The 22,741-nt window shown below is 43.1% G+C and overlaps 1 protein-coding gene across 1 annotated transcript in view; it reads left to right on the top strand.

The window, feature by feature from the left end:
• The window catches only part of LOC126272264 (multiple C2 and transmembrane domain-containing protein), a 1,046,785-nt gene that overhangs the window by 455,898 nt on the left and 568,146 nt on the right, over positions 1-22,741 (top strand). Inside the window, exon 5 of the mRNA XM_049974999.1 lies at positions 19,574-19,653. Coding sequence (XP_049830956.1) covers positions 19,574-19,653 — 80 coding nt within the window. The remainder of the gene's footprint in view (positions 1-19,573; positions 19,654-22,741) is intronic.

Below are 22,741 nucleotides of genomic sequence, written 5' to 3'. Positions count from 1 at the left end.
TACGACCTTTTGTTGACTTTTATGCGTATGACTCCGTATACGCTTCTCAACCAGCTTGCACTAGTGCCGTAGATTGAAGTGCGGCTAGTGAGTTTTAATATGATAAGTGTATGAGGGTAGTATAAAGTTACTGAATTTATATGAATATTATTTTCTTGTTATAAACTGGTGAATGCAGTAAAGTTATTCGGTGTAAGAACGACATTAAGCAGATTCAGTTACGCTTACGGAGTAATTATAGCCTTCATAGCGCTGCCTCATTAGCTTAGAGAGCAATAGTTAATGAGGCCTTCAGCGTAACACAAATATCTCCCCACACACACTTTTACATAGCAGCACTTCCAGAAAAAACTATCTTCGCAAAATGAACCCGTATTCTACCCTACCACATGTTGTTGTTGTTGTGGTCTTCAGTCCTGAGACTGGTTTGATGCAGCTCTCCATGCTACTCTATCTAATGCAAGCTTCTTCATCTCCCAGTACCTACTGCAACCTGCATCCTTCTGAATCTGCTTAGTGTAGTCATCTCTTGGTCTCCCTCTACGATTTTTACCCTCCACGCTGCCCTCCAATACTAAATTGGTGATCTCTTGATGCCTCAGAACATGTCCTACCAACCGATCCCTTATTCTGGTCAAGTTGTGCCCCAAACTTCTCTTCTCCCCAATCCTATTCAATACTTCCTCATTAGTTATGTGATCTACTCATCTAATCTTCAGCATTCTTCTGTAGCACCACATTTTGAAAGCTTCTATTCTCTTCTAGACCAAACTATTTATCGTCCACCTTTCACTTCCATACAAATACTTTCAGATACGACTTCCTGACACTTAAATCTATACTCGATGTTAATAAATTTCTCTTCTTCAGAAACGCTTTCCTTGCCATTGCCAGTCTACATTTTATATCGTCTCTGCTTCGACCATCATCAGTTATTTTGCTCCCTCAATAGCAAAACTCCTTTACTACTTTAAGTGTCTCATTTCCTAATCTAATCCCCTCAGCATCACCCGACTTAACTCGACTACATTCCATTATCCTCGTTTTGCTTTTGTTGATGTTCATCTTATATCCTCCTTTCAAGACACTATCCATTCCGTTCAACTGCTCTTCCAAGTCCTTTGCTGTCTCTGACAGAATTACGATGTCATCGGCGAACCTGAACATTTTTATTTCTTCTCCGTGGATTTTAATACCTACTCCGAATTTTTCTTTTGTTTCCTTCACTGCTTGCTCAATATACAGATTGAATAACATCGGGGAGAGACTACAACCCTGTCTCACTCCCTTCCCAACCACTGCTTCCCTTTCATGCCCCTCAACTCTTATAACTGCCATCTGGTTTCTGTACAAATTGTAAATAGCCTTTCGCTCCCTGTACTTTACCCCTGCTACCTTCAGAATTTGAAAGAGAGTAATCCAATCAACATTGTCAAAAGCTTTCCCTAAGTCTACAAATGTTAGAAACGTAGGTTTGCCCTTTCTTAATCTAGCTTCTAAGGTAAGTCGTAGTCTACGGAATCCAAACTGATCTTCCCCGAGGTCGGCTTCTACTAGTTTTTCCATTCGTCTGTAAAGAATTCGCGTTAATATTTTGCAGCTGTGACTTATTAAACTGATAGGTCGGTAATTTTCACATCTGTCCACACATGCTTTCTTTGGGATTGGAATTATTACCTTCTTCTTGAAGTCTGAGGGTATTTCGCCTGTTTCATAAATCTTGCTCACCAGATGGTAGAGTTTTGTCAGGACTGGCTCTCCCATGGCCGTCAGTAGTTCCAATGGAATGTTGTCTACTCCGGGGGCCTTGTTTCGACTCAGGTCTTTCAATGCTCTGTCAAACTCTTCAAGCAGTTTCGTATCTCCCATTTCATCTTCATCTACATCCTCTTCCATTTCCATAATATTGTCTTCAAGTACATCGCCCTTGTATAGAACCTCTATGTACTCCTTCCACCTTTCTGCTTTCCCTTCTTTGCTTAGAACTGGGTTTCCATCTGAGCTCTTGATGCTCGTACAAGTGGTTCTCTTATCTCCAAAGGTCTCTTTAGTTTTCCTGTAGGCAGTATTTACCTTACCACTAGTGAGATAAGCCTCTTCATCCTTACATTTGTCCTTTAGCCATCCCTGCTTAGCCATTTTGCACTTCCTGTCGATCTCATTTTTGAGATGTTTGTATTTCTTTTTGCCTGCTTCATTTACTGCATTTACTGCATTTAGTGCATTTAGTGCATTTTTATACCCTACCACATAGGCAGCAATAATATAAAGAAAGGTGGAACATGAAACGAATACTGACAAGAAACATCTGTACCCAGAAACATTTGTCGTGAAATCTCGAAAGTATTACCCCATTAACTGCGAAAAACAGGAATTGCACCCCCGCCCCTTTCTCTTTTCCACACGTTAGGTCGTCGGTACACTTGCAGACAATGTCACCAAAAAGATAAACTGACTTAACTCACTATTAGCGAAGAAAATGGCAACGCCAACAAGTAGCAATCATAAAGAATAGACTTTAGGTCTTTAGGTCTTTACAAACCTATAGTGAAACAGAGAAACTGCAAAAGTCAGGGACTTAACAACATAGCTGCAGAAGAAGCACACTGCGTTGCGTGCGGCAGTAGCTATTCGGTTACAATAGACAAGAGCCGAGCAAAATTTCTCTTCACCGGCATGTTGGCTGCTGCCCACGAGGCAAAGCGTTACAATGACCACTTTGTGCCTTGTCAGAGAGACTGCCCCAGAAATCCCAAGACCATTCACCGACAGTAAACTGAAAGAACAGTATGGGGATCCTTTAATGATTCCAAAAAGAATCAAAATGAGACCACAGAAGACGACGATCATAAGTGCTGCAGATATTCTTAGAAAACCGCCAGGATGAAGCAGCTGTTCCATCTTACCCAGTCAAGATATTGGAGCAACAGCTTAGCTAGCCTGAATTCCATACTGATTAACATCTTTCCACTCAGCTGTCACATACTCCTGGTTTTTAAGGATGCAATTAACGTGGAGTTAAGTACTTCCAGCTAGCCACTCTTTTTTACCTTTGCATTATGAGACTCAACTTTTTTTGTGTCGTCAGTGTTCTGACTGATTCACTGCTCCTCTCTTTTGCGGAGCTCTTCATTTCAGAGTAGCACCTGCATCCAGTGTCCTCAATTATGTGTAGCCCACAATCCAGTCTCTGTCTTCTCCTACACAGTTCACTTTATGCGGTTCCCTCTAGTACTATGGAAGATATTCCTTATGTCCTATACCCTGTCCCTTCATGTCAATGTTTTCCACGTGTTCGTCTCCTCGTAGATTCTGCAGAGAATCTCCGCATTTCTTAGCAGTCCATCTAATTTTCTACATCCTCCATAGCACTACAACTTAAACTCCTCGATTTGCTGTGTTTCGGTTTTTCCAACAGTCCAAGAATCACTTCCATACAATGCTGCGCTCAAAACACAGTCTCAGAACTTTTTTCTCAAATTAAGGCCCATGTTGGAAAGTAGTACACTTCCTTTGGCCAGGAATGCCATCTGAACCTGTGCTACTTTTGTTTTTCTATCATCCTTGATTCTGTCATGTGTTGACTTCAAGAAAGCAGAATTTCTTCACTTCGTCTACTTTGTGCTCCCCAATTTCGATGTTAAGGTTATCAATACTCTCATTTCTTCTACGTCTCGTAACTCTTGTCTTTTACCGATTTACTCTAAATCCATATTCTGCACTCATATTCATTCCGTTCAACGGATCCGTAATTCCTCTTCTCTTTTTCATCAGAAAATGTTATCATTAATTTCCTTTAACACCAATTTTAATCTCAATCTTGACACATAATTTTGTTTCCAACATTCTTCAAAGTAGCCTACAGATTTAATAACAAAGACTGTTCCATACTCTTTTTTTACCCGAATACACCATTCTTAGTGTTTCTTTTTTCCCCAATACAGTATCTGTATTAGCCTTCGTATAGTGTGACATCAAGCGAAAGATGAAATATCTGAACCCCATACCCGCTTTTATAGGGCGATCGTCACCGCTTCGAATAATCTCCGCCATCAGCAACAACATGGTGACGCATGATCTGCAGAAAAGCATTTCCCAAGATGCATAAAAACAAAAAGTGCTGGATCATGATGTACTCATGTCTCTAAAATATCAAAAAATATATCTTACTGTAGCTTGGCAAAAAACATGTGTACTAAAATTCACTAAACAAAGCTCCCATAGAGTCTTGAATGACACCACCCATTGCTTGCACAGGCAAAACTATCAATTTATCTTAAGAAAAATACATATTTTTCGAACAGAAACACACAAAATGAAGCGTGGATAGGCGAAAACGAACGACAGCTAAACCAAGCCAGACCAAACGACAGCTAAACCAAGGCACGGACCGTCGAGCATTGCAAATGTTGCTTGTCAAAAATTGTCAATAATCAGCGAAAGGAATGACTCTTGAGATCGAAAGTGTTACCAGCAGTCCAGCCAGCCAAGATGACAATGGGTAGGTAGTTTAAAGAATGGGGCACAATAGTTGATCACCTCCTCATAAGCCACACATTTTTGTACACAGTGGTAAAGGAACGCATGAAATGATGTAAAGATCAAAGACACTGAACAGTGGGTGACTTGAAACGAGTAAGTTGGTAATCGTGTAGAAAGGTTTTGGGATTGGTAATGCCTGGAGAACGTTTCCTGCCATTTGTAGGGGGAAATAGTGAAGTAAGGTGGTGGTGCTATGGTACGGGGGTATTTTTCGTGGTTAAGATGCAGACCCTATTTGCGCTTAAGAAAACGCTGAATGTGGAAGCATTTGAATACATTTTACAGCATTGTGTCTGCGTCTCGTGGAGGGACACTCCGGGTACAATTACTGTATCACCACAGAAGAGCATCCTATCATAAAACAGCATCAGTGAGGCAATTGTTAGTAGACAATAACATTCCTGAAATGCGTTTACGTGCCCAGATTCCCGACCTGAGCCCGGTGCAGCATCTTTAGGATGAGTTAGAACATCGATTTCGCTCCACACCTAAGCATCAAACATCACCGCCTTCTCTGGTTTCAGCTCTTGACAAAATATGGACTGTCATTCCTCCACAGACACTCAGACACCTCATTGAAAGTGTCTACAGCAGAGTTCAAGCTATCATAAAGGTAACGGGTGAACACGCCCCGTATTACTGTCCACTAATAGGTTTCCGGGTACTTCTGGTCGACAATGTACACAGAAATATGTTTTTACAATATGCGTTAAAATCGGTTGTCTTGAAAGCAGTACTCGTATTTTACGTGTTATTAATTGTCATTATTCCAGACATCGAATCTCTTTATTAGGCCTGCACCATGCACTCTATAAAACAGAACATGTACAACACACAAAAGATTTGACCTTGAGAACCAGACAAAATGAACATTTAAGCACTCTGGCTCAGTCCTACAATGACGGTTTAGTTGGCTGTGTAGAATCTAAAGGTCATCAGCAAAGTATTTTAGGTAAACTGACTAGAACACGGAGCCGCGCGGGACAGCCGTGTGGTCTAGGGCGCCTTGCCACGGTTCGCGCGGCTACGCCCATCGGAGGTTCGAATCCTCTCTAGGGCGTAGGTGTGTGTGTGTGTTTTCCTTAGCATAAGTTAGTTTAAGTTAGATAAAGTAGTTTGGAAGCCTACGGGCCGAAGACCTTAGCGGTTTGGTCCCATAGGAACTTACCACAAATTTACAAGTTTAGAACACGGAATTTGTCAGCAGGTGTAGGAATCTGTACGTTGAGGTTCTGAGTAATTTCCGCATTACCTATTCACCAGATGTCAACATATTTCACTTCTCACAGTGCCATGATACCTTTTCTTATGTTCGGAGCGTCCTAGAGCAATGTTCGTACGCTACGGGCAAGTCCGTGGTATAACATGCACTAGATTTCTCTATCATATCTCCAAATCAAGTGCTTGCGGTGAGCATTTGATTGAGGAGTGAAAGGGTGGCTTTTGACGCGACTGAGCTGAACTGTCACTATTCAAATTTCATAAGAACAGTAGTCTGTGTATCGGAGCTCCTGGCGCGTTTTCTGCCTAGCAGCTTGGGCATAACTACACCATATGAAGTCAATTGTAACACACATTCGCGACAAGGGCCAGCAGTGTATGCTGAAGCAGAGACCCGTATAAGTCGCAGGCCCTTAACTGGCAGCGCCATCGAAGGCAGGAGACAGGCTTAAGTCACCTACCAAAGACGGTGTGATTTACAAACCCCATTATTTAGCAGCGATTCTCTCTGCAGCTTAAAAAAATCACATTACACTTATAAAACTTCATAATTCTAAACTGACAGATGCTAAAATCTGAATTTTTAGACTGCAAAAAATTTATTACTTTAAAAGAGACTGCAAGTCTAAAAATGTTTGATGGCTTGAAGGCATATAATAAAAAGATCTCAAAACTATTTTAATTACTTTAAATTTCTTAGGCCTTGAAACTTGGCAACCAAACAAAATTAACAACAGATCACAGAGGCGTTGGCCACAAAGACATACAAGACACCACAATGACGTAACTACACAGAGTAACAGACAAGCCGTTGTACCAGTCACCCAAACGACTCTCAGGGTCTAGCTATTACATTTACCAATCTGGTCCACTAGTATAGTTTGACCCAAACATAAAAGCGCTACTCCTACTGGATAGAGCGCCTTACGAACAGCTCAGTATTAGGCTACTCTAGGCTCTTGACACTAGCCTCGGCGTTAATAATAACTCAAGCAGATAGTAACCTGCCTAGGCTAAGGTGGAGAGACCACAATATAATCCCATAATAAGTAATAAGGTTTTAGCCCTATCGCCATTCAGATCTTAAACTGATCATTAACCTTAGCCTACAACTAAAGAGCTCACACTAAGTATTTGTGTGTGGCTACACTACTTGTTGGTTACACTAACGAACCGGAAAGCTGGCGACTTATCACGTGTTACCAAATCAACTACCGTGAACACGGCAACTGCGATGGCAACAGCCAACACTGAGGACGTGAAAAAACTTTCCGGTCCACCCACAGGGTAGCCGGCCGTTGTCAGAGAGCGGGCCACTCACAAATTGTGGTCCATTCTATCAGCAAGGGACGGGTTGGTGCGGTTATGTTTAACCCCACAAAAAAACGAAAGGTTTTGAGTTCTTTAGAAGTAAAAGAGAGGCATTATCAGAAACTAGTACACTACTGGCACCAAAAACACCAAAAATTCCATTCAGTACGCTCACTGCTGATCGTGCTGTAGGTGCTTTGGTTGGAACACATAAAGCAAATAAAGAAAACCACTAGGAGGGTATATAGATATCAGCTTTTGTACCTCGGTAAAGGTCCAACAACATCCACTTAAGCATTTATCCATGGAGCTCTTCACTGGTTCTAAACCAGTGAGGCGATTCTGGGCTGGTTCGTTTAGGGCACAAACTTCACAATTCTTAATAAACTTCTTAATATCTGTTCCATGTCCGACCAAATGAAGTAGTTTCTCACCTTTTCCCGAGTTTTCTACACTCCAAGGTTTCTGCCCATTTTGGATAAGTGGAAATATTGCAACACATAGGTGACTGTCTCTGCGGGAAGTACCATTTTGGTCTTGCAGTCATAACATGTCTGACAGCATGAAACACCCTTCGTCACTCCTACGGGTGACTGTCTTCTCCCTGATTTATCCTATCCATTATAACTTTTATTCTGGGTTCTTGCTCCCTATTGATCGTATTGAAATACACATGCAATTTACAGCGGTATTTACACAATACAAAAGAAATATTTATATATAACAAAAGGAATATACAAGAGTTATGGTCACTATATCGCAAACTGATATCCAGAGAGTCTATCCAATCCAGTACTGTTGGCGAGGCGTTGATTTTGTCGTTCCAGCCACCACTAAAACATTTATTGGAAGATGCCTCTACAATGTGTTCAACAGTCTATTCTGCTGCTCCACAGTCGCACATTGGGGAGTCAGAGTCCCAATTTGTACGTGAAGGACAGTTCTTCCACGTCCATATCGGATTCTGTTGAGCACACACCAGCTTCTTCTTGGTAGTTGGAAGCCTGGTATGCATGTAGGGTCTTCGAGGCCACGGCGAAGTATACTTGTGTCGTTTTTCCATGTCTCCTTCCACACATCTTCAATTTTAATGGTTCGAGTCGTCAAGCTGTCAATAACGGTTTTCTTGATTTGAGACGCGTGCAGGGTGGACTGAGCAGTATTTCCTCGACGGGTAGCCTTTGGGAAAGCTTTACGTTATTAATCTTTTCCCGTTCGCGCGACGCTGCTACTTGTGTCTCAAATGTGATGGGGCGATGATACTGAGAGCAGACAGACAGGGTAGGGGGATTGATCTCAGGTTGCCCGTTACAGTTCTCATGGTGTCGTTCAGCTGAACGTCAACCTTACTGGCATGCACACTCCTGTACCAGACAGGCGCGCAATATTCAACCACAGGATATACGAGAGATAAGGCCGCTGTACGGAGAGTGTCAGCTTGTGCACCCCAGGAAGTTCCTGCTAGTTTCAGGATGATGTTATTCCTGGCCTTTAACTTTTCTGCTAGTAATGTGAGGTGAGTCCTGAACGTAAGTGATCGGTCCTGTGCGATTCCAAGATACTTAGGATGAGGGTTGTTTTTAACTGATTTGTTAGAGAAGGTGGCATTTAGTGGCTGGTTTGCTAATCGGTTGTTGAGATGGAAAGCTGTCACTTCAATTTTTGTACGGTTAGGACACGATCTCCAGTTTCTGTAATTGTCACGATGTCTTGCTTCTGATACTTTCCTATGCCTTGGAAGAAGGGAGGAAACTCTGACAACGTTATGTTTATCTCACTTCGCTGTTAGACTTGGGGATCCAGGGTTTCAGCATGTTGACTCAAGGCTTCGGCACCAGCACCAGCAAAATCCATCCCTATTAGGTGACTGACCCGGAATTTATATGCTTTGATATATACGCGTGGCCCACCTCGCTATCTCTCCTCTTCGCCAGGGTTGTCCCAGGACCTGCCTAAGTTTCACAAGCTGCGGCATAGTCGTTGATTAAAAGAGTGATTCACTCCCAATTTCAGAATAAATTTTTGTTGCGTCAATGAATATAAAACATGGTGGTCTTTAGAATAACAGTTACGGACATCAATTACCGTCTTCAGATCTGCAGCAAAATACGGGAAATACATGTAACTAGTGAACAGAGTACATCTTAAAATAATAAAAACCATAAGAAAAAATTCGTCGCGTATAATTAAAATATGGTATAAACTAGCCCACAGTGCCGGCAGAGTCATTTAATGCTAGCACCGCTATTGTTCAGGGTAAATTGAGGTACAATAGCCATAAGGTATGTTACACAATAGGTTAAATCGCTCGTCGTTCACCAAATGGAATAGCACAAGCAAGTCGCATTAACAGTCCACGTGAGCGGACTGAACTAAAGCCACTAGCACGAGAGCGACCTAGAAGCGAGTGCTTCGTAGCTAGATTAGCAAACCAGTTCCAGAAAACGGGGAAGTTGCTTACCTAAGGCTCAGGTTACTTGCCGTGGATAAACTCTCCGTACCAACGACGTCGCGTAATAAGTATTGCACAACCTTACCTGCGGCGCCCTTGGTTGGCGAGAATTACGCACTTAAAGTCACTCTAGTGCGCAGTTATACTGTCACGTGAGTAGCGCGCAGGTTTATGCAGAACATCTGCTCTCATAGTTGTAACTTCATTAGCAACCTCATCATTCACAAGACGTCGCGACCTTGTAGCAGGAAGGTACCGGCACACACATAGAACAACATAATTCGCAGTAAAATAGGCAATTGCCCAAAGAAAAATTAGCCACATCCTAAAAGCAGTTCTTCTACTTAGTAGTGTCTAGCTCTAGTCTTGTTATTACTAATGACTTGACATATACAAAACATGTTTATGACATCGACACATCTAGCGAAAATGACATGATGCCTGAACCTGAGTGAATATCAACTATGCAACCAAGGCATAAACTCCGTTATCAGTTCCTCGATGTAATAAGGGCCCCTTAGAGATACGGCGGCTAAAGGAGGGGAAGAAATCCAGTGTGCACTCCGTGTGCTTTCCGGGAGGAGTCATTCCTGACGTGGAAAGGGTCCTTCCGGATGCCATGAAGAGCACAGGGTGCAGCCAGCTGCACGTGGTGGCACATGTCGGCACTAATGACGTGTGTCGCTTTCGATCTGAGGAAATTCTCTCTGGATTCCAGCGGCTATCTGATTTGGTGAAGGCTGCCGGTCTTGCTTACGAGATGAAGGCAGAGCTCACCATATGCAGCATCGTTGACAGAACCGACTGCGGACCTTTGGTGCAGAGCCGGGTGGAGGGTCTGAATCAGAGGCTCAGACGGTTTTGCGACCGTGTTGGCTGCAGATTCCTTGACTTGTGCCATAGGATGGTGGGGTTTCGGGTTCCGCTGAATAGGTCAGGAGTTCACTACACTCAGATGGCGGCTACACGGGTAGCGGAGGCTGTGTGGCGTGGACTGGGCGGTTTTTTAGGTTAGAAGGCCTCGGGAAAGTGCGGGATGGGCTGCAATGTCAAAGGGTGCATGGCAATTACAGGACGTGCTTGGGTCAAGGAACAGTCGGAATTATAGCTGTAAATTGTTGTAGTTTGCGCTGGAAAAGTCTCTGAGCTTCAAGCGCTAATAGAAAGCACAGAAGCTGATATCGTTATAGGTACAGAAAGCTGGCTAAAGCCTGAAATAAGTTCTGCACAAATTTTTACGAAGTCTCAGACGGTGTTCAGGAAAGATAGATTAGGCAGAATTGGTGGTGGAGTGTTTGTGTCTGTCAGTAGTGGTTTATCTTGTAGTGAAGTCGAAGTAGATACTCCGTGCGAATTGGTATGGGTGGAGGTTATACTTAACAGCCGAATTAAGTTGATAATTAGCTCCTTCTACCGACCCCCAGACTCCGATGATACAGTTGCGGAACAGTTCAGAGAAAGTTTGAGTCTCGTAACAAATAAATACCCCACTCATACGGTTATAGTTGGTGGGGACTTAAACCTACCCTCGGTATGTTGGCAAAAATACCTGTTCAAAACCGGTGGTAGGCAGAAAACATCTTCTGAGATTGTCCTAAATGCTTTCTCCGAAAATTATTTCTAGCAGTTAGTCCACGAACCCACGCGAATTGTAAATGGTTGCGAAAAGACACTTGACATCTTAGCCACAAACAATCCAGAGCTGATAGAGAGCATCATGACTGATACAGGGATTAGTGATCACAAGGTCGTTGTAGCTAGGCTCAATACCATTTCTTCCAAATCCATCAGAAACAAACGCAAAATAATTTTATTTAAAAAAGCGGATAAAGTGTCACTAGAAGCCTTCCTAAAAGACAATTTCCATTCCTTCCGAACTGACTATGCGAATGTAGACGAGATGTGGCTCAAATTCAAAGATATAGTAGCAACAGCAATTGAGATATTCATACCTCATAAACTGGTAAGAGATGGAACGGATCCCCCGTGGTACACAAAAAAGGTCCGAACGCTGTTGCAGAGGCAAAGGAAAAAGCATGCGAAGTTCAGAAGAACGCGAAATCCCGAAGATGGGCTAAAATTTACAGACGCGCGAAATTTGGCACATACTTCGATGCGAGATGCCTTTAATAGGTTCCACAACGAAACATTGTCTCGAAATTTGGTAGAAAATCCAAAGAAATTCTGGTCGTATATAAAGTACACAAGCGGCAAGACGCAGTCAATACCTTCGCTGCGCAGTGCCGATGGTACTGTTATCGACGACTGTGCCGCTAATGCGGAGTTACTGAATGCAGTTTTCCGAAATTCCTTCACCAGAAAAGACGAACGGAATATTCCAGAATTTGAAACACGAACATCTGCTAGCATGAGTTTCTTAGAAGTAGATACCTTAGGGGTTGCGAAGCAACTCAAATCGCTTGATACGGGCAAGTCTTCAGGTCCATATTGTATACCGATTAGGTTCCTTTCAGATTACGCTGATACTATAGCTCCCTACTTAGCACTCATATACAACCGCTCGCTCACCGATAGATCTGTACCTACAGATTGGAAAATTGTGCAGGTCGCACCAGTGTTCAAGAAGGGTAGTAGGAGTAATCCATTTAACTACAGACCTATATCATTGACGTCGGTTTGCAGTAGGGTTTTGGAGCATATACTGTATTCAAACATTATGAATCACCTCGAAGGGAACGATCTATTGACACGTAATCAGCTTGGCTTCAGAAAACATCGCTCTTGTTCAACGCAGCTAGCTCTTTATTCGCACGAAGTAATGGCCGCTATCGACAGGGGATCTCAAGTTGATCCCGTATTTCTAGATTTCCGGAAAGCTTTTGACACCGTTCCTCACAAGCGACTTCTAATCAAGCTGCGGAGCTATGGGGTATCGTCTCAGTTGTGCGACTGGATTCGTGATTTCCTGTCAGGAAGGTCGCAGTTCGTAGTAATAGACGGCAAATCATCGAGTAAAACTGAAGTGATATCAGGTGTTCCCCAGGGAAGCGTCCTGGGACCTCTGCTGTTACTGATCTATATAAATGACATGGGTGACAATCTGAGCAGTTCTCTTAGATTGTTCGCAGATGATGCTGTAATTTACCGTCTAGTAAGGTCATCCGAAGACCAGTATCAGTTGCAAAGTGATTTAGAAAAGATTGCTGTATGGTGTGTCAGGTGGCAGTTGACGCTAAATAACGAAAAGTGTGAGATGATCCACATGAGTTCCAAAAGAAATCCGTTGGAATTCGATTACTCGATAAATAGTACAATTCTCAAGGCTGTCAATTCAACTAAGTACCTGGGTGTTAAAATTACGAACAACTTCAGTTGGAAGGACCACATAGATAATATTGTCGGGAAGGCGAGCCAAAGGTTGCGTTTCATTGGCAGGACACTTAGAAGATGCAACAAGTCCACTAAAGAGACAGCTTACACTACACTCGTTCGTCCTCTGTTAGAATATTGCTGCGCGGTGTGGGATCCTTACCAGGTGGGATTGACGGAGGACATCGAAAGGGTGCAAAAAAGGGCAGCTCGTTTTGTATTATCACGTTATAGGGGAGAGAGTGTGGCAGATATGATACACGAGTTGGGATGGAAGTCATTACAGCATAGACGATTTTCGTCGCGGCGAGACCTTTTTACGAAATTTCAGTCACCAACTTTCTCTTCGGAATGCGAAAATATTTTGTTGAGCCCAACCTACATAGGTAGGAATGATCATCAAAATAAAATAAGAGAAATCAGAGCTCGAACAGAAAGGTTTAGGTGTTCGTTTTTCCCGCTCGCTGTTCGGGAGTGGAATAGTAGAGAGATAGTATGATTGTGGTTCGATGAACCCTCTGCCAAGCGCTTAAATGTGAATTGCAGAGTAGTCATGTAGATGCAGATAAGGACAGTAGGAGTCTAAATTGATAACAAGCAAAGCAAAAGACAAAAAATCTAAAACAATGCCCTCGATTCAACTTCACTGCTTGTTCAGTTCATAAACGAAGCCACAGCAAGAGCCAGTTATCCATGTTGTTTCACAACCACAGGAACGCTACATTCAAACTGGAAAGACCCACTGGTCTACCAAAGCGACCTCTGGGACTCACTACTACGAAACTGTCGGGAAAGGCCCACTGGTCCAACAAAGTGACCTCTGGCACTCAATACCACGAAACTGTCGCTGTCGTGCAGGAGTTGCAGTCCCTGTCACACAACGCGGCAAGGAGAGACTGCCACACCGGCCGGGCACACCTTCTCGGCCACGAGCACTAAACGTGACTACACGGAACTTCTGAAGCGACACCACAGAAACGGCACAGCACTCCATAAACACGGCAATTCAAATTGCCACACAGATAAACACTGGGCACATGCTTCTGTGTGTAACTTGTTCGCAATGTACCGCCGTTGTTGTACCATTTTTACTATGAATATGTGCCCACGTTAGTGAAGTTTAAATGGCGAATTTCCATTTCTTTAACCCTAAATAAATTAAAAATGTCAATAAAAGTTAAATCTCTCGGTGACTAGTCCGCATCATATTTCTCTTCACACGTCCCAAAAACTGAGTATTCAGCCACCTCGGAACCCTAAGACTTCTGAGAAGATCCCAGCAGAGATTTCCAAGCGTTGAGGAATATACCTAATCGCTCAGGAGATTTTACCTTCAATGAGTACGGCTAATGGCGTCTAAAAAATTATACAGTGAGATGACAAAAGGCAGGGAATGGCGATATGCACATATAGGATGAAAGTATTGCATGTACAAGGTATAAAAAGCCCACTGCCGGAGCTGTTATTTGTACTCAGGTGATACATTTGCAAAGGCTTCTAACGTATTATGGACGCACGACGGGATTTAAGGGGCGGTTTACTCCCTTTGGCCCGAAAAAAAGCATGTTCTTTGAGAATTGTTTTCTCTGGGTGTGTTATAGATATCAATGTCAAACTTGGTTAAAATGTTTATTGATATTTCCCCTACAAACTGGAATTTTTTCGACCGGAGATGTCGAAGAGAAAAGGCGGAAGTGCCGTCGGAACGAAACAAAATTTCGATGTAGACCTCCACGCGCGGTATGTCACAGGTCAGCCGGCTCGTCTGAAATCAAAATTGAGTTGACGTTGGCGAAATATATAAGATTCTTTAGGAGTTGTACCTCGCTTAAATTATTTGGACCATAGGAAACAAAATGGCGGAGATTTGAAAAAATGGGTTTTTTTCATCGATTTTTCGACTTAGTCGGCCAAGTAAAAATGTTTATAGTTGATGGATCAAAATAAAAGTGATACAGCTCCTAAACAATTTAGTTAGGTTTTTCGGAAACATAGAATCATGCCAATCGGTTCAGTAGATTTCAAGTTACCATACCGCGCGAGAATGAACCAGCTGTCCGAATGTCTGTGCAAATCCGCTGATTTGGAAAAATCGAAGAACATTTTGTCTACCGTTATGCGTTTACAGTTATTTAGAGGAAAACGCGTTTGAAGTTTTGACTACATACAAATGCAATATTATGCAATTTACGTTCACTCTGCTATTCCACGTCCATAAACTAGTCTTCCTCTTCCTCTTAGAGGGCGTTCAGCTCGATCTGGTCCATCCTGCGCTGCTCCAGAGCCGCTCGTACGGCCGGCGATAAGCGGTACCCGGCCGCTTGACTCCGGTGATCGTCGGAATACTTGGCGAACTGCGTCGAATAGAGTCCCAGGGTGACGTCCGTCGCTGTCATGGTCTTCAGAATTGCTGAATACCCTTGGTTGAAGCTGCTCACTGCCAGGAAAGTCGCAATCTCCACAGTCTTCGCACCAGAATTCAAATGCTTGGGGCTAACTTCCAAACACACGCGTTCAAACTTTCATTTGAATTTTGTGTGTTTCTTTCCAAGCACCGGTACAATAACTCGTCCTCCGAAAGGGCCTCGTAGATCGGTTGAATCACTTTTTGAACTTCTTTGGAGAGAGGCTGGTCATGTTGATATTCGTCCAGATGTCCGGTAGCCTCTGCAATGCGTCACTTACACCAAAAGGTTTCCCCAGCCGGACAATTTTGGTGTTGTGGGTGGCCATCCGTCAAACACTTCTGGAAATACGTTACCCAAATTGCCTTCTTCATCTGTTCCAACGAATTGGGATGCTGTTGGATTGCCAAGCCGTAGTACTTCGTAAGCTCCTTGATCACTTTATCAGTTTTAGTCATGGGCAAGCACATAGAATAATTTCTCGCTACAAAGTCGAAATTCCCGAAAAAAACTGGTACGTGAAAAAGGCCAATTTCAGGCAGGTGCATTTTTTTGTGTTTTTTTGTTTTTTTGCTTTTTGTTTGTTCAACCGCAAATTTCCGTTCCGTATTCGGAACAACCGTTTCAGGGATGGATTCTAAACACTTTTATGGATCCAAGAGGCAGTTTTTAAAAAATTAATTTTTTGAACCTTCCCTTAACATACTTTGAACACGGAGAATTCAGTGAGCGACGCCCATCACTTAAAGACCAAGAGCAGCGGCGTTTGCGTGCGGTTGTCAGTGCTAACAGACAAGCAACACTGCATCAAATAATCAATCTGGGACGTACGATGAATATATCCGTTAAGACAGTGCCGCGAAATTTGAAGTTAATGTGCTATAACACCAGACGGCCGGCCATTGTAGCCGAGCGGTTCTAGGCGCTTCAGTCTGGAACCGCGCGACCGCTACAATCGCAGGTTCGAATCCTGACTCGGGCATGGATGTGTGTGATGTCCTTAGGTTAGTTGGGTTTAAGTAGTTCTAAGTTCTAGGGGACTGATGACCATAGAAGTTAAGTCCCATAGTGCTCAGAGCCATTTGAACCATTTGAATAACGGTGCCTGCATACATTATAACAAACTCATCCAGCGTGTCTATAACTAAAGCACTACGTGCTAAGTACCACAGTGAATAAGTTACGTGCCCAGGCTATAGATTTACAGACACTGCACTTCAGAAGCAAATAGTACACCCATCCATGAAATTCACGAATAAAATTATAACAGCCGTCAATAGCATCAGTAATACACTTGTACCATTCTTTGATGAACTTCCGTTTCTTGAGCTCCTTCCGCTGTAAGAGAACGCTCTATACTTCTTTGCTCGTCTTTTGAAGCCTTCATTTGTTTCCAGCTCTATGGGGCACAGTGGATGTTCTACGCGAACACAATGGCGCAGCGAGTGGGGTGCGATGCGCATCGGGTACAAACTTCTTGGGGGTGGCAAAACTTGTCAGGTTCTGTGGGACGAGTACTAAAAATGCTTTTTTTCTCGTTTTGTTCTTGATACTGATGGGAGCAAATGGGCAACTACAGCGTTTATTGACAAGACCTGGTCCTTATGCGCGCATATACGTACTTTTCCGCTACAATAGCAGGTAAACAAAATTTTTTTACACCCAGTACTTGAGACAACGAAGACAGTTATCTTAGTTCGATATTTATTTTTTTGGTACAGAGAGCGTTGTTGACTTGAGTCAGGTCAGCAAAATAATTGTTATTATGATTTGGTCCGGCTGTGAACGTTTTCGTGCTCTTATTACTTTGCGATAAGCAGATATTTTAGATTGCAAAATAAAGGAAACAATTCCATCATTAGCGAACACACTGTGACGTATAGAAACTAAGACTCTCTGGATCGAAAAGATATCCGGTTTAGGGTCTTCTGGCTTCAAGAAGACGTAACGATATACATACACTCCTGGAAATGGAAAAAAGAACACATTGACACCGGTGTGTCAGACCCACCATACTTGCTCCGGACACTGCGAGAGGGTTGTACAAGCAGTGATCACACGCACGGCACAGCGGACACACCAGGAACCGCGGTGTTGGCCGTCGAATGGCGCTAGCTGCGCAGCATTTGTGCACCGCCGCCGTCAGTGTCAGCCAGTTTGCCATGGCATACGGAGCTCCATCGCAGTCTTTAACACTGGTAGCATGCCGCGACAGCGTGGACGTGAACCGTATGTGCAGTTGACGGACTTTGAGCGAGGGCGTATAGTGGGCATGCGGGAGGCCGGGTGGACGTACCGCCGAATTGCTCAACACGTGGGGCGTGAGGTCTCCACAGTACATCGATGTTGTCGCCAGTGGTCGGCGGAAGGTGCACGTGCCCGTCGACCTGGGACTGGACCGCAGCGACGCACGGATGCACGGCAAGACCGTAGGATCCTACGCAGTGCCGTAGGGGACCGCACCGCCACTTCCCAGCAAATTAGGGACACTGTTGCTCCTGGGGTATCGGCGAGGACCATTCGCAACCGTCTCTATGAAGCTGGGCTACGGTCCCGCACACCGTAAGGCCGTCTTCCGCTCACGCCCCAACATCGTGCAGCCCGCCTCCAGTGGTGTCGCGACAGGCGTGAATGGAGGGACGAATAGAGACGTGTCGTCTTCAGCGATGAGAGTCGCTTCTGCCTTGGTGCCAATGATGGTCGTATGCGTGTTTGGCGCCGTGCAGGTGAGCGCCACATTCAGGACTGCATACGACCGAGGCACACAGGGCCAACACCCGGCATCATGGTGTGGGGAGCGATCTCCTACACTGGCCGTACACCTCTGGTGATCGTCGAGGGGACACTGAATAGTGCACGGTACATCCAAACCGTCATCGAACCCATCGTTCTACCATTCCTAGACCGACAAGGGAACTTGCTGTTCCAACAGGACAATGCACGTCCGCATGTATCCCGTGCCACCCAACGTGCTCTAGAAGGTGTAAGTCAACTACCTCGGCCAGCAAGATCTCCGGATCTGTCCCCCATTGAGCATGTTTGGGACTGGATGAAGCGTCGTCTCACGCGGTCTGCACGTCCAGCACGAACGCTGGTCCAACTGAGGCGCCAGGTGGAAATGGCATGGCAAGCCGTTCCACAGGACTACATCCAGCATCTCTACGATCGTCTCTATGGGAGAATAGCAGCCTGCATTGCTGCGAAAGGTGGATATACACTGTACTAGTGCCGACATTGTGCATGCTCTGTTGCCTGTGTCTATGTGGCTGTGGTTCTGTCAGTGTGATCATGTGATGTATCTGACCCCAGGAATGCCTCAATAAAGTTTCCCCTTCCTGGGACAATGAATTCACGGTGTTCTTATTTCAATTTCCAGGAGTGTATATTAAATTATGAACTGCTTGAAAACCAGGTATTCTAATCGGTTGATGTGTCTGTTACTTCAAGTACCTGCGATAGCAGGTTCTTGGATGTAATGCTCCTTCCTCGGTCCTTTTACATTTTTTGAAATATGTAATTCAAATGTGTAATGCAAGAAGAGTGAGCGAATGTACAACGTGAGGGGCAAGACTTTCTATTCACGTTGTTACTGCTACGAGTTTATACGGGCAGTTTAGGAACGCCTGCGAGAGTTGTTGCTTTTGCACCTTTATATTGTATTTAAATTGTATAATGTCCTCCTAATACATTCTGGTGTGTACAAGTTGCTAGTTTAACGCATCAGGTCGCTCTCGTACATATCACCTGCCTCGTTCTGTGTGTTGCGAGTTTCATTTTGCTTCACTTATGTTTTGCCTTCCTCAAAAAATGATTCAAATGGCTCTAAGCACTATGGGACTCAACATCTGAGGTCATCATTCCCCTAGACTTAGAACTACCTTAACCTAACTAACCTCAGGACATCACACACATCCATGACGGAGGCAGGATTCGAACCTTTGATCGTAGCAACAGCGCGGTTCCGGACTGAAGCACCTAGAACCGCTCGGCCACAGCGGCCAGCTTGCCTTCTTCATTTGTGTGTAACGTGCCTGCTGCATTTCCTAAGAAAGATGTCGATATAATTTTATAAAAATAGGCTGTAAACGTACAATCTGAACCACTAACATACTTCTGGTGCCTGAATCAACTAGTTGAAATCTGTATCGCTGTATTAACACAATTTTTTTTTTTCGACTGATACTCTTGGAAATAAACACTTTGGAAGAACTGCTGCTTAACAGCTGGACCAAAAATATCTAAAGTGAACTGCAATGGTATGATAAACTTCTGCCCGCTACCTCAATGAAACTTTCCGTTTTCTGCCCCACAGGTGTTTGATTATGACTGGGGCCTGCAGGACGACTTCATGGGCTCCGCCTACCTCGAGGTCAGCAAGCTGGACCTGGGCAGGTGAGTTGCAAGCGTCTTCTCTCACTAACATTATTTATTCCATGAGACCCTTCCCAGGACATTACAACCCAGAACACATAGAAACAAATTTCATTCGGGTGTATCACCGGTGTACTAGGCGTGTTGATATTTTTAAAAATATCGGGAATTCAATACTTCTACATTTAAGAAATATCATTATCGGTTATCGATATATCAAAAAAAGTATCAATATCGGCGGAAAAAGTATCTGTGTACGTATCTATAAAAATATCGGCTACACATTAGAAATATATTGCCGGTTTTAAGAGTTGTATACGTAAGCATTGATTTATTATTAGGTACTCTGTAAATCAACAAGCTAGCAGCCATTCTATCCCCCTTAGAGCAAGAACTGAAAGAAAATAATTCACGTTCACGCTTGGCGATAAACACATTGCTAGCAATGGTAACTGCATGAAAGTGGCACAATAAAATGTGTCTCATGGGTCCATCGTTCGGTTTCGTCACATGTCGAATTTATACGGAACACGTCATGTCGACTTCCCTGTTTATTTCATTTCTGCAAACGCCAGCGGCATAGCAGCTATAGTATAAAAATTGCGTGTTGAATCTAAACGCTGCAGTTTCTGTTAGAAGCGCCGAGCGCCGATTACGTCTGCAAATGATTCAAATGGCTCTGAGCACTGTGGGACTTAACATCTGAAGTCATCAGTCCCCTACAACTCAGAAGTACTTAAACCTATCCCATGGACATCACACACATCCATGTCCGAGGCAGGATTCGAAACTGCGACCACAGCGATCGCGCGGTTCCCGACTGATGCGCCTAGAACCGCTGATTACGTCTGCACTTTCCCTCACACGTCTCCGCCCACCGCAAGGACCATTCTTGTCATTTAGATTTTTGTTCGTCATTTTCAGCAACTGTTCTCGAAGAATGCCGATGTGAAGAAATAGCATACTAGTTCTATTAAAAATAGTTTTTAACGCAACTGGCATGCTGTTTCTTTACATCGGAAATCTTGTTATTCCATTCACACCGCCACCTCCTCTGTGCAATCAGAGTTCTTCTTTTGTGCCATATATACTTGCTTCACAGGGTCAAAGAGAATGATTGGATGTGATGAAAGCTCAAAACGTAGTGAGACTACTTCACACGGTGAAAGTAATATTACGTTCTATTACAATTTCAAAAGAACAGTTTCAAACATTTACAGAAAAAATAAAAATAAAAACATCGACATTCAACATCGCCATTTTGATATTGATATATCGGTATATCGGGGGAATAATATCATATATATATCGATATTTTTTGGGCAAACTGTCGATATAACGATATTTTATCAGCAGTCCTCCCGCGTACTATGACTACAGTGCTGAGGGCAAGAATGCAGTGCAATCTAATGTTGACGGCAGAGTAATGAAGAAAGAGAACCGACAACAATGCTCAGAACCCAAATCCATCAACGACCCTCACAGGCCATAATAATATTGGAGTTAAATCTAGGAACATAGATTCACTCGATTCATTTCACGAGTTATTTTTCCCTTTTACCAATCTAACTCTCCACCTGTCTGCAATACCTAAAGCCCTCCATTGTGAGTGTTTGTCTACTTTGTCAATTTTTGTCTACAAGAACAACTTCATAAAAGCTAGCTAATGAGAGAATAAAAATCCACGTTGCTCATAAGTACAGAGAAACAAAAACAATTAGACAACTGTTATGTGCAAGAGATCTGAAAGGGCCCCTAAAAGACTGGATAATAAAATGCAACATTCTTCAAAATAAAACCACCAGAGCAGAAAGCAAATAACCGGATAAACTATGAAAACACGAAAGTGGGTACTTAATAACAATGAAGCAGTATGTAAATGTTGAAAAGAATACACATAATGTAGCTGTAATGACATAGAAACCGGGGAAGGGGAAGGACCTGATAGTGTTACAGACTTGAGTAACGATGAGGTAGGACCTGCTACTGCTAAAGAATAATTTGAGCACTCTGTGTAGAATCTGAGAAATAGAAAAGTAATCAAATGTCACTGATGTCATACCAAGACAAACCTTTAAAACTATGCACGGCAAAAATGCAAATTTCTTATTCACGGTAATTATGCGCTGTTACGAGAATAGGAGACTTCCGTAGATTACTACAAAACTATTACAATACCGAGAAAAGGATATGTGATTGAAAAATATTAATTATATGAGAATATATCTCTTGCCCTATTCATCAAAGATGACTAAATAAAATTGGGCAAGCGCGAGGACTCGCGTGCTGAGGGTCCTGTACAAACATAATCATGTATATAGACAGTTTATCCACTGCTATAATAGAGGATATTGTCGATTTTTCCTGTTATCGACACTGATACTGGCAATTTATCGGTCTCAGAAATTCTAAGAGTTTAGCGAATGTTTTAGTTTCAAGTTTAAAGTTGGATAACAAATGATGAATGAAATATTTTTTCATGTAATATAGCTATTAATTAGTAATTTGGGATTTTCTCCTTTACTTGTACTGTGAAATCTTGTTTCATGGCAAGATTCATGATTCTAGGCCAACGCGAAGCACCCTATTGGTTTTGATGAGTGAGTTTTCGAGTATCAAAATTTGCGACATTAATGTCTGTACCTTTTGAGTGCATTGACATAGAAACTTAAAATTTGTACAACGCCAAGGGCCCGTAGACCTTAATGTGAGACATACATTTGAATCTGTTATGTCTACTCGTTCCTGAGAAAAAGGGTTCTTAACCGTTGGACAGAGACAGAAGGACAACAGAGCGATCCTGTATGGATTCGGTTTTTGTACATTGAAACACGAAACCTTAATGATAAAGAACACAACGAAAAATTATAGAAGGAAGATCGATGCAGTTTTATAACTGTCAGCAGACCTAAGGAAGCAATTTTAACTTTGCGGATCTTACTTGACAGTAAATTGGAAGATTTGCTATAAAATTTTGACACTCGACACCTTAAAAGAGAGACTGAAGGAAATTAAAATAAGTGGAGAAACAGTGAACTGCATACAATTTGCTGATGATTTCAGTTCAGTGGTGGATTCAGGAAAGAATACGAACACACGCTAAAAATAC

This window comes from Schistocerca gregaria, chromosome 5 (assembly GCF_023897955.1).
Source record: "Schistocerca gregaria isolate iqSchGreg1 chromosome 5, iqSchGreg1.2, whole genome shotgun sequence".
In the NCBI taxonomy this organism is placed as follows: domain Eukaryota; kingdom Metazoa; phylum Arthropoda; class Insecta; order Orthoptera; family Acrididae; genus Schistocerca; species Schistocerca gregaria.
This window is presented reverse-complemented; position numbering and strand designations above follow the sequence as displayed.